This window comes from Argiope bruennichi, chromosome X2, assembly GCF_947563725.1.
Source record: "Argiope bruennichi chromosome X2, qqArgBrue1.1, whole genome shotgun sequence".
Classification (NCBI taxonomy): domain Eukaryota; kingdom Metazoa; phylum Arthropoda; class Arachnida; order Araneae; family Araneidae; genus Argiope; species Argiope bruennichi.
In genome coordinates this window covers 32,269,682-32,288,645 of record NC_079163.1, presented here as the reverse complement: position 1 = coordinate 32,288,645, position 18,964 = coordinate 32,269,682, and the positions used below count along the sequence as shown (strand labels likewise).

General features: G+C 26.9%; 1 protein-coding gene across 4 annotated transcripts in view; it reads left to right on the top strand.

The window, feature by feature from the left end:
- LOC129960662 (dendritic arbor reduction protein 1-like) overlaps positions 1 to 18,964 on the top strand; it is a 73,263-nt gene that overhangs the window by 12,504 nt on the left and 41,795 nt on the right. The window contains exon 1 of one of the 4 annotated variants that reach the window (XM_056074213.1): positions 5,792 to 5,851. The exons of 1 other annotated variant lie outside the window; for it this stretch is intronic. In XM_056074213.1, coding sequence (XP_055930188.1) covers positions 5,825 to 5,851 — 27 coding nt within the window. In that variant the 5' untranslated portion in view covers positions 5,792 to 5,824. Of the gene's footprint in view, positions 1 to 5,791; positions 5,852 to 17,423; positions 17,493 to 17,540; positions 17,789 to 18,964 lie in introns of those variants that run through there. 2 more of the 4 variants (XM_056074216.1, XM_056074215.1) reach the window with 2 other exon arrangements.

Sequence of the window (18,964 nt, the reverse complement as noted above, 5' to 3'; positions counted from 1 at the left end):
AACTTTTAAGTTATATGCAGTTGTAGCAGAGAGATTCTTAACTTTTACTTTTCGCAATATCTTTTCTATTCTTGCACTTTTTCTTTCATTTGACGGAGAAGAAGAAAGAAAAAACCCACACCATGATTTTTTTTGCGTAAATTTCAAAATTATCACAGAAATTTCATTATTCACATTACATTTTACACAAATTTACGCAATTATTTATTAACATATTATTATACTTTTATATAATGTTACGCAAATTATTTTTTAATGAAATCAAGATAAACTTAATCAAACAAAATTTAATTTAAACACGTACAGTAATTTTGAAAAATTATATATAAAAAAAAGAACGTATAATTAAAAATTTTCTTCATCCAGAAGAATTCTGCTCTATCTTATTCAAGACTGCAGTTCATAATTCACTGAAATGAGTAGAATTTATAACAAATATCACATTGAAAAAGCGGCAAAATAGTGGATTCACTAATCAATAATACTTGTCTGTTTACGTGGTATTACGAATTTGGTTACAATGATAAATGAGTTAAAATTTCGATACTAGTAATACTTGCACTGGAAAATGCAGCTCTACTTATAATCAAAAAACGAAAAATCGAGTAAAACGGTACTATTTTCTATTTATTTTTATTTCGGAGTTTCTTTTGGTATTTATTTATTTATTTATTCTTTTTAAAAGATCATTATAATTATTTATAGTGGATTCTGACCAATTTTGTTTCTTTAATTAAAATACTTTTAGTCATCTTTTAGTTAAAATATTTATTGCGAACAAATCATCATTTTAAAATTAAACACGAGTACAGAAATACCACATTCTAAAACGCGAAAGAATTGAAATATTTATTCCACGTGGTCTTTAATACCAGATATGCCAGTAATTAAACAACAGCAATGTAATTATCGTTTTAGACAACGGTTTTATAACTAGGGGAGATAGCTTTAAATGGACTGACACAAAATAATTTTGCAATCGGTGTAAATTAAACAGTATTTCAATCAATTTCTCATATGAATCATTGAATGCACATAAAAAAAAATCAATTTTTTTAAAGATAAGTTTAGATGATAATTTTTAACTCGTTTTTATTTAGCCTTAAAATTAAACTATCATTTGATGTTTTCCTTTCTAATACATATTTAAATGTAGGGATATGAAAAAAAATTCTGCAAAAAAATTTCCCAATTTTTTTTCTTAAAGGGCTGGCAGCAGTAAAATTCTGATCTAAAAAGAGAGACCCAAAATTAAAAATCACATTTTGTTTAAAATAATAAAACGTAGCATTTCACCTCAGACCTGCGATCTTTCAGCCATAAATCATTTGAAAACAACCGCAGATTCGAAAACCAGTGAGTTTATCTCCATTCCGACACGACATTAGTTTTGAAGGCGAAACCTATGCAGTGTTCCTGCCGCTGTTCAACAGAAGGTTAATGCGGTGATCAGTTCCCTCTGCCTGTCTCTCCACACGATGGTAGACATCGTTGAATTTTAACTTTGGCGCATGCGTTTTTGGCTTGAACTCAGTTGCTTACACTCGATCATTATGAATAGGGTAACGTCAAGAGCTGCAATATTTTTGCTTTAAAGGATAATAAACAAATAAATAAACTAAATACAAAAAAATATATCGCACATCGGGTGTTATAAATATTAAAAAAAAATACAACAATGGCTAGGTAAAAACAATTATGGCTAGATTTTCTTAACATCAGCGAGGGACACTGTAGGTATTGGAAATAATACAGTGTGTAGGGTTGAAGATTAAGCTAATTACCTTTCTTCATAAAAAAAAAAATCTCTGAAGAAAACTTTTAAAAAAATGAATATTGAATGGCAATGAGCAAATTGAATGATTAAAAATTCCCAAAAAGAGATGGATACAAAAATATAAGCATATTTTATAGAAACCTTTTCTTCAGATTTACACACATTTGTTAAATATATTATAAATTTCTTTAATTCATGGCATTGTTTTTAGATATTTTTTTTTTCCTTAAAGAAAATTTCTGGTACCCAGTATAAAAAAAAGACTATTTTTGTAATTAACGGTAATTACACTTAGCTGAGTCATTTTCAAGTTGGCCAAAACTTAAAATTTTTGATGCCACATAAGCGAGAGTAAAATTCCTCATTAAAAAAATTAATAAGGAAATTGTCTCATTAAATTTTATAAAATTAATTATTGTCATCGCACTTTATTTTTAATTAAAACTGAAAAGGAAATTCAGAGTTTATTTTTTAAAATACAGCTCTTGTTAATTTTTTGTAATATTTTAGTATGAATTATTTGCTTATAATTGAGAAATAAGACAGTTAGAGACATTTTTTCCCCGAGCTAAATATAAGTAATATACTTAATAATAAATATAAGTAATAATACTTATGATAGGTATAATTAATATAAATATATAAAAATATAAGTATATTTTATCGAAACGTTTTCGTCAGATTTACACACATTTAAAAAAAATTATCATACATTTTTTTGATTCATGACTTTGTTTTAGAAAAAAAAATTCTTAAAGAAAATTTTGGGACCCAGTATAAAAAAAGAGTATTTTTGTAATTAACGGTAATTACACCTAGCTTTCAAGACTAGCTAGAAGAGATTTTTCAAGTTGGCTGAAACTTTATCCTTTGGTTTCACATAAACGAGAGTAAAATTCCTCATTTAAAAAAATGAAATAAAGAAATCGTCTCATTAAATTTTATAAATTGACCATTGTGATCGCATTTTGTTTTTAATTAAAACTGAAAAGAAAGTTCAGAGTTTATTTTTTTAAATATAATTCTTTTCTAATATTTTATTATGAATTATTTGTTTATAATTGAGAAATAAGACAATTAGAGATATTTTTTTCCTGAGCTGGAATAAAGAGTGAAAAACCTCGGCTGTCCTGACTAATGCGGAGACATCTCGCCAATTTAAAATATTGATATTCTGTAATAGTTATTGTAAAATAGTCGAGATTTTTTTCTTTCAATATTTGTACATGAAAAGAACAACAAAAAGAAAAAATTAAAACAAGTGAATACTTTTCTAATTTTTACAATGTTATAATATGCAATTGCCTAAAAGTATATAGAGTTTGATTTGCTTTATAACTTTTAAAAATACATATTAGTGGAAATTCAAAATCAATCTTATTCTTATGATACAGTTTTTAAGAAATATGAGTCTGTTTGTGTATGTAGCACAGGCTGAAAATGTAATTGAAGTCTATCTAGATTACCGAATCTCAGAAAATGTTAAACACTAAAAATGAAATTTTCAAGCATTTAATGATATTTTAAGTTTTAATTTAAAGAAATAATTACATGTCTCTTCTCACGTTCCTATTTTTTCTTATAAAAATAGAATGCAACACTCAAAATTATGTTTTCAGATGAAATAAAGATAATTAATTTCAGACAGGTTCTTTAACGAATTTCCTTTAATGAATTGGAAATTAGAGAAGCGACGATTAACATTGCGAACTAATCATCACCGCAGCTTATTTATGTCCAGTAGATCATCAAAAAATGAGGATTTACCAATTGGAAAATCTTTTTTCATCAAAATATTTTAAGATAAAATTTAATCTCGCTGTTGTTCTTATTTTTGAGCAATCTTTGTTTTATTTTTTTTATTTAAAATTTTAGTATCTTGCATAGACATCTCCTTGAATACAATATGAGGCCAATTATTGTGCTGGCGAGTATCATTTCCTAAATAAAGCCACTTTTGTGAACTGATATTGTACTTTCTGTATAAATTCATTGCATTTGTTAAAATCCCTGGTAAGAAAAAATCTAATTTTCACTATAAAAACTTGATAAATGAAAATCATTAGCTAAAGTTCATTTTTACCGATTTCTAACGTTCTACTATAATATTTTACCTTTTTTCTAATCAAAAAGCAACGATACATATATTGAGATAAATAATATTATCTTCATCGGAAATATTTCCTGTCATTATCCCTATTGCACAATGATTAATTCTTTGATTAAATTTCTCGAACTAATATACAAAAACATTGGATTTAATGTTTTCAACACACTGTAAAAAGCGATGAATTAATAAGTGTAAACAACACCTTTGTTCATAAACGTTCTGTAGCGTGAAGCATATGCTTAATTTGATGACGTATGTTATGTCTAGAAGTGTCGTTGAATCAATCTGCTCTTCGTACTTTCACTCATTCGTTTTGGGTGTGGTATAAACAAGAAATTGTGTAGGAGTCAGTTCCATATAGTTTGGTAGAAAGGATAAAAAATAATATTGGCTGCGAGGAGCGCCTACCATTCTAACTTTATTTGCTTTTGTGCAAAAAAAAAAAAAGAAATCGAATTTACATTTGACCTTTCAGGATATGTTTAAAATGATCTGGAATTATTTTTATTAAAAAAAATAGATTACTCAGCAATGTGTTTCCAGATCCATACCGGTAGCTTCTGTTGAACCTGTAAGGTGGATTGAAAAACTGTCACGGATTGGCCATCTTTGGTAGGTAAACCAATACTCTTGCATTAATTTAAAATAAAAAGGGATATTTCATAATTATTTTTATTCTAATCTAATCTAATCTAATATCTAATATTCGCAACATTATATTTTGAACTCTTGATTCTTTCCGAATTCTGTGCTTTTCATTTGTTAGACTGACTTCCTTCATTCAATATGCCGTCTTTATTTATTTTCAATACTTTATTTTTATTGCTTTGTCAGATTAATATTTTTGGTTAATTGGAAAATAATGTTGAAATTGGAAGCATGAAGGTGAAGATGTAGATCAAGAGTCTAAATTGGCTAAAGTTCCTTAAATCAGAGACACCTTTATTTTGCAAAAATAGAAGGATCGTACTCTATTTTAGGATACATTCTTATTTTCAGATAAAGTCATTGTAAAGTGTTTAAAAAATCCTTGAACTTTTATTTGTAGCATCTGCTTACAAAGCGATGCATTGTTTTTGAAAGAATGAGGAAAAAGAGAGCCCTGTTAAATAAGTAACTTATAAACAAGTAATAATGTTATTTTAAATGGCATAAAGTTTTTATTTCTGAATATTTTACTATGATGAATTAAAAAAAAAAAGATTAATTTTTTTAAAAAGAGATCTTATATTTTTCCAATGATGTACAACATCTTTTTCTTTCGTTTTCACAAAGATAAAAATTTCACTCAAAAGCAGTATAATAATATGCCATATTTTTAGAAGCAGTTTCAAAATCGCCTAAATATCAGTATCGAAATTGTGCATCCATTAGGTTTCAAAACGTATTTATAATAAGTTTTATGTATCTGAAGTTTTTATTGCAAGTTTGAAATACATCATTAACGCTTTTAACTCGTAAGTGCGATGTTGTTAATTATATTACTATTAAAATTATTGTTAGATTACTTTTAAGTCATGGCTGATTAAATTCTAAACATGTATAGCAGAAAATGTGTGTTTTATCATGAAAATCTGAATGCACTTACAATTGTTGATTTTTGCATTGTTAAATTCTGTGCAAAAGAATTAAAGAATGAGAATTTTTTTCATAAAATGTTTTGCTAAAAGCAATGTCCTATTATATCTTTTAATAGTGTTGCTTTGCATGCAAAGAACATGCATTTATCTTTATGACAGTGTGCTCTGAAACTTAGCCCTTGTTATTTTTCTCGGCAGCATATTGATATTATTTACTTTTCTTATCAAGAAAAGTTGCTATATCGTACTTAAGCAATCAAGTGAAGATAAATAGTATGTTTCAATATCATAGAATAAATAGCTCCAAAAACAGAATTTCTGAGATCTTGGAGTTGTGTTATAGTTTTTTTGTTAAAGATGATTGTTACGATTCGCCCAGTATTTGTAAGTAACACATTTTAACGCAAATATTTAATAACTTCAATAAAGCGATGGTTTAAAAAAAATTAAGCATTATTTTATCAATACAATTTCTTATAAATTTAATTTCTTCTTAAAGTAAAATTGTTTACAGCAGTTTTTTTAATTACATTTTTATTATACATTCTGCTATAACAATAATTTTCTTTTATTTCATCCTGATTATATTTTGATTTATAAATAGATTTTCATCGTAAATGATTTTTAAAAATATCATTTACGCTTTTCAGCTGCAGATTCAGAAAACTCTGAGTTATACTGCGTAACATACACATTTAAAATCATCTGATATAAAACTTTTAAGAAATGAACTACTTCAGAATTTGTTTTACTGTTTTGTTTATAGCAATATTGTTGATTGGATTATAATATATTTTTAGAGAAATATTCTTGGGTTAAAAACAAATGAATAAATATCCATACTTACAATTACTAAATAACTGCTTTAAAAAATAAACTCTCTAAATAGCAAAAATGAATACAGCCATGAAATATTCAAAAAGGAAAATAATGAAAATTTCTTCAAGATTGTTTATTTTTGTATATTTTTCATTTAAAAAAATCTTACATATTTTTAAATGCTATTTAAAACATTTTTTAAAAATAATTTATTGGTTTACGCAAATATTTCTTTTTCCTCCAGTTAATATATCACATTTTCTCCTTTTAAAATTACTTATGAGTAGGTACCTCTTTAGATAACGCTACAAATTTTCGAAGATTTCTTATGTTGATAAGATTACTTTTCTGTATTTAAATATATGAAAAATAATACGTTCATAAAAATCAACTAAACCGTAATTTAGTATTTCAAGAAACTCTTTTTTGAAGTATCTTCCACTCACCCTTGTTTACCGTATATAGTCGGTTGCATAATAATATCACTAAGTAACAATATTGTTTTAATTGTGATCAACCGTCATAGATCTGTGATATTTGACATATATTTGGTTTCTAAAACTCACTTCTTTTAAACTATCGTTGCCATAAATCGTGAGAAATTAAATAAAGGTCTTTTTGTACCAATTCTGAATGATAAACATATTATTCAAGCCTCTTCACTGCATTTTTGTCAATAATATTCTTATGCAAGGCTAATTTTAACCAATTTATAAATTCGAACATGACTGGGCGAGAAAATTTACAAACGTCTGCATATATTCTACGAAAACATGATTTAAGATAAAATTCGAAAAACATAACATGTTAATTTCTTTTACACTAGAATTTTTACCAGTTAATTAGCTAAAGTGGGGGTTTCCTTGCGAAGAAATATATTGAAAAGTATATGTGTACTTTTATTAGCACAAATTTCAACGCGTTTGTCTATACGCGTTAACACGTTGTCTATACACTTTAACGCGTTTTGTCTATATGAGGGGGAAAAAGTGAATGCAGAGAAAGTTCATTGATAATTCTTTTATAGATTACAGCTAAATAATAGTTTGATAAACTTTAGATCGTTTTACTGGATATACTTATTATTTGTTCAACACAAAAATATACTAATAACTTAATGATTCATCTGCGAATACAGTTTGTATTGTCACTTCTTTAATTTTGCGCAAAACGTTTTTGAAAGTAATCTAAAGGCAAATATAAAAGATAGTTGTATGTAGTCATCACTTGTTTAGCTAATCAGTAAAATAACGCATCACTAAGTGATAAGCAGCAACATTAATCTGATCGCATTGCGCATTGAATTATTGTTTGCAAGTAAATAACTCAAGATAAAAAAAAATCTTGATAATTTGTGTAGAAGTCTGATTTTAAAGTTGTTAAATTTAAAGAATTAATTAATCGAACTTGAAAAAATTCCTTTTCTCTTCATGTGATTTTTATAATCTATCTATTGTTAAATATCGATTAATTTTGAAACTATTTAAATTGCCGTATTATCAGCACACTTGCAACCTTCTTAGCCGCATACGAATAATATATATATATATATATATATATATATATATATATATATATATATATATATATATATATATATATCAATCATATCCATAATAAGAATAAGTGTTCAGATTAGAATAGTTTTAAGAACTCTTGGTTCAGATTCAGCATATGCCTCTTCATGTATTTACTAAAATTTCGAAACCAGAAGTCTGGATATCTTTTGTAATGATAGACCAAACTATAGATTTAATAGTAACTGGTAGTAATTGAACTCGCCTTGTTACTGTCTGTAGCTTTAATAGAAGTATTGTTTAGCAACTTATTTAATCTGTGAATTTAATCAACATTAATTCTTTTATCTTGATTCATTTCATAACAAATCAAGATAAATTTCCACTGATAATCTTTCTCAATGTAGTTTCGGTAAAGCTTGCCATTTTTTGTCTTTACACGATAGTTTTCAAATATCTTTAGTACTTTTATTAGAACATGTATTATTTTAATGTACTTAATTCTATTTTAAGCATTTCTCGATCGAAGAAATGCTGTTTAAACTAAAAATTATATGTTGATATAAAATATCTCTTCTTCATGTAACGTATCTATATCAATGCTATTTTTGAAATCAATTTAAAAAATAGCATTTGCTTGTATGCCATGGGTTTGTATCTATAATTTTATGCATGAAATACATTTTATACAGTATGATAAAAATAATTTACATACTATACATTGTAAAATTTTCTCAAAGAAGTTTAATTACTTTGCTGCTGTATTTGGCCAGATACAAAACTAAATTGCCAAGTGGCTGAACTTTAAAACACATGAACATGTATTGAAATTGTGCAAAATAGTTCAAGATATTAATCAGATTGTTTGTATTTATTTAATATGCTGTCTTGATTCTTTTAATTTTTAGAAGACTTTAAATATTTCCCCTGCTTTCTTATTTCTACGGCCAAGTATTAGAACTTTTAATTTGTTTTAAAATAATATTCTTTGTTGTTTACTTTGTGCAGTTTAAAGAAAGATTAATACGGCTTCTACGCTGTACCTTCAACATTTTTTTTTTTATAAAACTAACAACTGAATGGTTAAAAAAACATTTTCTAAATTTATAGATTATATCTGGTCTCTGATTTGAATGCACTTTAAAAAGTCTGGAACTAGTTTATAAATGCTTTCTTAGTTAATTTTTTCGCACTGAATGTTACTTCAAGCGATATAATTTCTATTCGAATCATAATGTATTTGAAGATAACATATATGTACAACCAAAACCTTTAATCTGACATTCAGATCTAATATCTACTAACCCAACCTTCTCCTTGATTGCAACTTTGGATTAAGTTATAAACCCGTTCTTGACAGCTTTTTTCCCAACAAAAATCTCTAGATTATAATATCTTTATAAGTTCATCACTTGGTACATTTTAAAATAGATCTAGTGTCATCTTCGATTGCTTTCAGCGAGGCTTGGCCACTGATATGGATCAACTGTTCTTCAAACGACGGGTGTTTGAAATATACCTTATCAAAACCTGACCAATCCAAGTCTAAAGTGTCTGTTAGAAAAGTATATTACCTCAAAGGCATTGTCAGATTTGTCAATTATAATGTTTATTATAAAATCACAAACCCAAATTAAGAACAAATGCTCATTTTCCTCTTTTAAAGGGGAGGAGTCATGTCTGTTGCTTTGTCGGACTTTACACCGTCTGTGTTGATATGTAGCTTTAGAAGTCTGTTTTCAGTATTTTGTTTCTTTTTACATGACTATTTAATAAGTTAACAGATGAATAAAATAACCTTGGTTTCTGTGATTGAAAGTTGAAATTATTAATTGATTTCGTTTAATATTGTTTTTATTGATGATTGAGTCTTAATTATATCCTGATTATTTTAATTGTGAGAGTAAATGAAATTAGAGTTTTTCTCTTATCCGGTATTATATTTGTTCACAAGGAAAGAAATTCTTGGTGGGATACTTGGAGAAAAATATTTAAAATTCATTGCAGAATCGTATTATTTACACTGCATTTCTATTCAACGAAGAATAGTTCAGAGAAATATATTTTGATTAACTATAAAAATAATTTGCTCAAAAGAATAGATCAGAGAAATATATTTAGATTAAGTATAAAAATAATTTGCTCAAAAGGATAGTTCAGAGAAATATAATTAGATTAACTATAAAAATAATTTTTTCAAAGTTACATTTTTACGTTTAAGCGCACGTTTTACTTAAATTTGCGCATCGTTTGTTGGAATGCATTTTAGTTTTATTATATGTGATCTGTGGTGGATGAATAAATGTTAAATGAATAAAAGAAAAGAATAATAAAGAGATTTACCTCAAACAATATTGATGATTCATCGTTTTGCATCTTGTGTTTTCATTTATTTCCATCTACTTTTTTAAATACATGAGAAAGGTAGCATTTGTTTATTTCAATATACTTGATAAATTTTTGTTTAAATTCACCCAATAAATAAACTGACTAAATTTTTCAGAGAGTGAATAATATTTTACTTTATACGGATTTAACTACATCTTAATATAATGACGAATTTAAAAATTTGATGCATGAAGAAAGCGAAAAAGTGAGAATACCGTATCGTGAAGATTTCTTCGTTCTTATACGTGCGACCTATTTTAAGTCTTCCCGATTAAAGTACGATTAATCTTTTACGCAAACTTTGAGAGACGGAAGTAATTTTGTTTTTCACCCTCAATTTTCAGAAAAATATTTTCAATATCCGATATTATATCCTGTGGCAGCTTAATTTAAAGTTTCCCTCTCTTAAAACAATTTAGTGGCAATACTGAAATAATTTTATCCAGCATAACATTTTCAAAAAAAAAAAAAAAAAATTAACATTCGTTTATTATTTCTTTTCTTCAACTATTAAGAATAATACTTTTTTTTATCGTTGTCATTATTTTTATGTAGATTAAAAACGTGCATTATAATGTTCCGTTTAAGCTCGAAATACAATTTAGAAAACATTTTTTCTTTTATCAAAAATAGGCTGAAATATCATGATTCTCTCACAGAACTATACAAATCGCATATTCAGCCATTCTCTATAGTAGAGTCCCATATTTATGTGCACAAAGTAAAAAAAATATGTATCAAATACTTTACTTAAATGGAAATTAGTTTCATTTTGATGTGTTTTTTTTAATTTTTCCCTATTGCGATTGTTTATATTTGCTAATGACTTTAAAATAAAATATTAGATACTCACAACAATTCAAAACAATTTAATAAAAAATTGCGAAAGCATATTAGTAAATGATATTTACTCATTAGAATTTCAAACGCAAATTATTTTATTTTCTGGTATAAATAAGAATTAATATAATTTCAAAAGTTAATTTTTTGTACAGTCAACAAAACTTTAAATTAATCTGAAACACTTTGTCTTATAAATAAAAACAACAACAACAAAATTTTTCTATCATTCTGTTTTAACTTGCGAAAGTGATCTCATTTTACGCAATTTTTGATTTTTTTCTTCTTGTTTTCAAAATTAAGTTTACCTTATACGTAGTTTTTCTCAAGAACTGACATTTTTATGTCATTTTTAAAAAAAATTTAATGTTTTCAGTCTAAGGAATAGAATCAAATTATCTATTAATACAGAAACGATATAGATGGAAAATGATGAATATGTAGTATTGTAAGAAAAAGAAAAATACTGATATTGTTCAATGCAAGCACTTGATTTGGAAACTCTGGAAGAAAAATATTGTACAGAAAAGCTGTCACATTTCTAAAACAGTTTATTTTAAACGAAAGCAAATATGGAACTTTTCGTAATGTGAATGTTTTTTTAAGCTCTATTGTCAGAATTGTGTGAAAACAAATAACAGTTTTACTAAAACTACCTTCTCCAATAGTGGCCAATGCAGATTTCCTCACGAAAATTAACATTAGTCCTAACTTTCAATATCTGAATTTCAGCAAACTGTAAAAAGAACCTAACAGAGCATTATTAACTGTAAAAAGAACCCCAAAAAGCAGTACACAATGCATATATTTTGTTTTAATTTTTAATTAAAGTTAATAATATTTTGTCCGAGGTCTATGCCGTTACCTCTTTTTCTAATTGCTGTTTCGCTAATAACATCGTTGTTGAGACACCTTTATATGTTATCGTTCATTATTTGTTTGTTACTCAAATGGTCTATAGTAATGAATTCAAAAATTACTAAATTAAGCACTAAAACTAGAACCTATTGAATAGATTTTGGCCAACCAAAAGTCATTTTTTTTTTTAAAAGTCTGCAGCTTCTCTAAAGAAAATGTCAAGAATGGTCTACATTTCTGGCAACCATTCTGATTCAAACCATGTAATCAATGTTTTTATTTCATTTTCGAAAGTCTCCATTAGTCTTGAATGATCTTCTAAACCTTGCTTATCAAATTGATTAGTTGGGATCAGTCGAGGCTTTTTATTCTTTGGAAGTAACACCCTTTTTCTTCTTCAACTAGCGGGGTACTCATACTCTTCCGCCCATAGCATACAAACGACAGACATCACCTATTTGTGCTCAGAAGTTTCGATATAAAATAATGTATGGGGTTATATACGTTTCACGACTGAACTCATATTTCTGTCGAGACCACCTAACGCACGGGGCGCTGTGTTTTATGTTTCGTATGTACATTTAAGTTGTCCCGGTTGGGGGTACATCGGTAACCACGGGATACTTGTACTTGAAATGAAGGACTGCTTTCCCATGGCGTGAAACTTGTTTTCGTGGAATATTAATAAGAATATGGGGGCCCGATGAATTTTTTGAAAACTTATTTTAAGTACTGATCGTGTGTTTTGTATTTTTATGCGTGGGTGTTTTGGGGTTGCAGTATTTACTTTCTTGTGCTACCTTGTTTCCCAACGATAACTGTTTGCGTTACTTCTGAGTTCAGTGTTTGAGATGACATGTTTTTGTATCAAACTTTTTAACTTTCTGTTTTTCTTTAAAGTAAAATAAGGATTTGATTTTATGGCTGAAAATCAGTTTATTAAATAAAAAATTTCTTTTCTAGTTCCGAAATAATAATATGTTAAGTTTATCCATAAAAATAATTAATTTGGCTTTTATTTGTGTAAAAATCATATTTACATTTTATCGCTCTAAAACGATTTTTAATCGTAAAATTTACATATGTGTGATAAAAATGGTTCATATATTTTTCAAATAAAAAGGAGAAAAATAAAAGATAAAAAGCGAGAAAACTAAGAGAAAACTTTCAGATAAAACTAAGAGAACCATAGTGAATTTTCCATTTTGTCAGAATGCAGTATTTTTAAAAGAATGCACTTAGAAAAATTTCTGTAAACCATTTATATGATTTTATATAGCTGAATATTAAACGCTGTTTAATACGAAATAAAGAATAAATCTGCTTATAAACCATTGCTATATAAATCTGCTTATAAACCATTGCTATATAAATCTGCTTTATATAAAATATTGTGTGAAATTATATTTACAACCGATAATTTATCATTTTGCCCATTGTTTTCTTTGCGAAAGGAAAATGCATTTTTCAACATCTCCGCTTATTCATTAAATAGAAATTTATCTAGAATTCTGAGTACTCCAACTTATTTTGACTTTTTTTTTATTAGAACATTATCAATGAACAAGTAATAATGCGTATTTTGTTATCAGTGAAAATTTGTTTTTATTTATGAATTAATCAAAATAAGAATTTATATTTTGAAACTCATTTGGAAAAAGATTTATTTAGCTGTATATATTGAACGCACATCAACTTTTTTTTAGTATTTCTATTTCTACAGATGTATCATTGAAAGATACTGATGGATGAAGATGAAACTGTAAAAATTAGATTTCACAATTTCAAATTCTAAATCAGTCATTTAAAGGTTGAATTCATTCTTATTTTTTGTGTTATCGTGTTGGTAACTTCCTTTCATCGAAAAAGCTGTATGGAACATTACACTTCGAAATATTGATTAAAAAAGTATCCTACCCGTTTTCTTTGAAAATTTAGTGCCATTTCTAGCTTAGAAATCTACTACATAATGGTCTTGGACTTATTTCTAAAACGTCACTTAAATGTGCTTTTATGTTTGGCTTCAATCGAAGAAAAAAAGGAAATAATTTTCAAAAGACTTGTCGAAAAATAAGATATTGCAGTTTTTTATCGGCAGCTCTTCAGTTATTAATTAATGATGAAGATATTTTCTACCAGAACCTAACGAAATTCAACATGTATTATACTTAAATTTGATAATTTCTATTATGACCAAGCAGTAATTGACGAAATTTTCTTCTAATACTAGCAGATTAAGTTGCACGCAACTGCTATTCATTTTCTCAGCTTCGAAGACAATGGGAAATTTCGATACCACCTAATAACCCAGGAGCATCGGAAACCGTTGATATCTCGCAGATGAAGACAGATGCTTCAGTCTTTCTTTGCTGCTGGATGCTTCTTTGAGTGGAAGAAAAGTTTTTAATCCTGTTTAAGCAGGATGGATTCTATAAGAATTCCGAGCACAACATTGTCATCCGCTTTTAAACGTAACTATCGAGCATGGAGATAGAAATAAAAGGATATAAATATAATATTACCAAGTTACGTTACGAATCTGCTTGGTACATGACTGAAAACGTTTTAATAAATAAATTATTTTTGAAAAGCGTTTGTTTGACTGCTTATTTCGTTTCTTCATCTTATAAAAAAGTTCATAATTTATTTTTCAGACTTTAAGTAAATATTAACATGTTGACGCTGATCAAGGTAAGTTAGATTTGTCTGTGTCATTATATCTAAAATCCTGGTCCAATGATATTTGGATATGCCATCGCCGTACCTTTCTAAGGTAAGTGAAAGTAATAATTATTTTCTTTATGTTTAGACTTGTATTTTTGAGCTATTATTAATAGCTTTTGATTTTAACCACTTTTTAATCAAACTTATAGAAATAAAGTAACTGCGCATTGCTTGTCTTTTTAGTAAATCAGATGCATCGTTTTTTAAAAGGAAATAGGCTGTTTAGTCTACATTAATTTAGTATTTTTGCTAGGGTATCAAAGGCTAAGAACTGAAATTTCTTGTGGTTTTCTGAAACAGTGTTTTTCACAGGTGAAGGTTTTAATCAAATTGGAAAAACGTGCTTTCCTAATGCTATACAGGTGTTATTACGACTTTATTGATTTTTTATGCAAGGAATGCTACAAAAAGTACCACTTTATTAAGCTTGTGGTTTCTTCGAAACCAAATAATGATACCTCGAGTAATAAATTATAGACATTGTAATCAACATTACTGAGCATTAGAATTTATCTGGCTGATTATTCAGAATGGTGCGTTAATGCGCGCATAATTATTTGGTAAATTATCAGCCTACTCCAAAATGGCTGAAGTACCTGAAGGAGACTTTAAGTTTTATTTTTATGAGCAATACTTTTTCCACTGTTTAACAAAATATAACAATTTGATTATACAGTGGTTCAATAACAAGTCTGAATCAAGCATTTTGGTTTTTGGAGTGTTGCGTGTAGAATTTTCTGCTTCATAAATGAAACATTAAAGCAGAATTTTATCTTCATTAACGCCAATAGATTCTCAACAACACTAATTAATCTATACACATAATTCATGTATCCTTGTTTCTCAATTGCTTTTTGGAACTTTATATCGTATTGGGTTTTCTGTCTTGTTTTTCTCTTATTTCCAAGTAACAGACTTTCAGTTTTCCTTGAAGCCAATTAGCCCAAATTTTCCGTTTGCTGCTTTTTATGTTATAATCTCGGTAATTGTTTTTGTTTGCCCATTCAAGAATATTTATTGCTGGATAATTTCATTTGCCAAACTTTAATCCAGTTTTATGAGTTGGTATATTATCTTACCGTCAGGTGAGTCTATTTTTAAGATAATTAGTAATAGTTTCGAGCGGTTAATTTGGCCAATGGCTTAAATCAACTATTATGGAAAAATTAAAGGTTTGAAAATTAAGAACTGCTTTTAGTTGTCTTGTATTTAAACTTTGTTAGAGTTTATTTGTCAATTTGATTTAGCTTTTTTTAAAATGTAAAGTAATTTATGTATATTTGTTATTTCTATTTTTATATTTGATGGTTGAATTTATTTCAGGCATGTATTTTTAGAAATTTTAAAAGAAAAAAATCGCTTATTATATTGGATATTTTGAACTGTCATATCGAGAAATTTTAACATAAACATATTTAAAAGTTATTATTTAATTAAAGTAAAAGTGATTATTAATTAAAATAAAGTAATCATGAAGTATTAAAGAAATTATTATAAATTAATAATCAAATACAATACGTAATATTAAAGGAGAAAATTACAATATTTCGAAAATCTGAGCCATGTACCAAAAAAAATTGGAATGATTTTTGGGGAATAATTACTTAGTTAATTCTTATAGTTGTGTTAATTTTTTGATAGCTTTTTTGTATTATCAAAAGATCAATGTAATCAATGAAAATCAACATTTTTATTAATATTTTCTTAAGTAAATTTAATTAGTCAGTAGAGACTTAGGTTTTTTTTTTCTTCGTGAAAAAGACATTTAATAATTACTGCACGATGCATCTGTTTTTATCGCTATATTTATATAAATAATTTAATTCCAACGTATCTACTTTATCGCTTCAAACTGAAAAATTAGATCTGTTTTATACTATATTATATTGGTAATGACGCATTCGTTCACTGTGTATTTTAGAGTGAAATTGCGCTTAGGTTAGCTCAGAAGAGAGGAAGGAAAGGAGTAAAAACCAATTAGGTAAGTTTATTTTATTTTCTTACATTCATTCTTTTTCTAATTGCATGCTAATTGCAGATAATAAACAATGATATTCTTAATAAAACTGGGCCATCTAGTTACGAAACGATAAAAAAAAGCTAGGTGTTTATCATTATTTTTCTTAGAAAATAGAAATGTTTTCAGTTATATCGGCTACTTGATATTTGAAATCCATATGCATATTATTGCTACAAGTTGCAACTTACTTTTTTGTACTCAGTTTTAGATATTTTGAAGTTATATCAACTTCTTGTTTATTTAAATCATTTAAGAATTATAAACAATAAAAATGACAGTAAGCTTCTCAATGATTAATTTTAACTTATGGAGAAATTTTTAAAGATCTGTTATTTACATTTAACATTTAATTTTTTTCTTCTTCATAATTTATTTTCTATTTTAAAATTACAAATATTATATAAAATATTTTTTCCTTTTGTTTCAGGTAGTTCAAGATTCCCCAAAGTGGCATCTCAACGAAATGATCATTGCAAAGAGTTATCAAATTTTAACAATACTGCCTGAATTAAAATTAACTCCTTTACAAAAGAAATCACGTGATAAGTTTCATCTGGATTTTAAAATGTCTATCCATGGTTCTGTAAGAAATTATTCTTGTAATGGAATAAGGACTAGAATATTTTTGCGCTCTGAGACAAGAATTTTCCAAGACCATTTATGGAAAAGAATTTTGGACAAGCACAACTTACTCGAATACTTTATTACGTGAACAATGAAACTCGGAATAATCAGTATAGTATTTTTGAAGACATCTACTGGTTAGCGAAATGATTTATACTGATGGAAAGTGAAGGCCAGAAATTTTATTTTTAACTTGGAAGTTTTTTTATCCAGATGCTTGAAAATAAATTACAAAGTATGTAGAATTTGTATTAGGATGTTTGAAAGTGAAAAAAATATCGGTTGAAAGAATTGTTTCCAAAAGCATATTAAATCTCTATCAATTATGAAACAATTTTTGATTTTATTGTTCAGTTTCATGACATTTTGTTGAGTCAGTGCTTTTTCCTGTATCAAGAAACGAAATCATTATTTTAAATGAAAAGGTAACACTCCAGATGTATAACGTTAACCAGTTGACTAATTATGCTTTAATAGTTTCCCTCTTTTCGAGATCCTTCAAGAAAGTGTGGTGAAATTCTTAAATAAATGGTATGTTGAATGTAAAAAAATTAACTGGAAGTCGAATGTAGAAGCTATGAATTGAAAAAGAAATATTTTGAATATTTTAACCTTTATTTTAGTAATACAAAATTGGAATCTAAGAATTACGCACTTGTCTGCTTTTATTAAGATTTAATTCATATTTCACTGCTGTACCATTTGGTACTTGTAGTGTAATTCATATTTAATGAAACTTCAATATACTCTCGTTTTTACGAAACGCTGATTGGTGATTTTATATATATTTTGTTATTGTTAATTAATTCCTTTATAATTTTGTTTGCGAATTCATAAAAACAAAGAACAGTTATCATATAGTTTAGTTAGTTTATGTTTTTTGCCAAAATTCAGATAATTTAAGTATTTTAAATATTATTTGTTCATTGCTTTATTTTTTGCAACAAGTAACATCTGTCATTGATATTTTCTTAAATAATTCTATATTATTTAGTCGTATTCATATTATTTTATTTCATTTATTCGCAAGAAAGGGGTAAGTTTAAACAGTTTTACTATCTCAGACGCTTTTCTTAAATTAACAATCAATATCTTCCTAGTGTAGCTTTGCAGATCTATGCTAATGAGTGTAAAAAAAGTAAGACAAATTTTTGTGCTTCAATTTTGAAATAAAACTAACAGATAAAAAACAGTTATTGCTTAATTTCTATGTTAGAATGCTTACTTAAGTAAACTTAAGTAAAAAAATGTGTTTAGAAAATTATATAATTAATTATTAAATTATTCAAAATTGATTTAAAAAAACCCGATATAAATATGCATCACTGCGCAGTCCAGCATTAAAAATAGTTTGTGAATGTCTAAGCAAAAAGATAGTTCTGCGTTTACTCATAGCTGTTCAAAAAAAATGCGGGCTTCATTATTTACATTGATTTAAAATGCATAGAAAAGCACTGATGCATCAAGTGAATCTGAAAGAGGAAGATTTTTTACCCAACTTCAAATCTAGATTTAATTGTTACTGAAGAAAGTGTTTATACGCTTAAAACAATCGTCTAACTAAGTTGGTCGACACATCGTCAAGCTTCGTTGCATTTTGAGAGATGGGTGCATTAGCGATAAAATTATATAACAATAGTGTCTGCTGTGATTATTTTTGGTTCATCACTTGGTAGTATTTTTTTTTTTCTTTAACTCATTCGTATT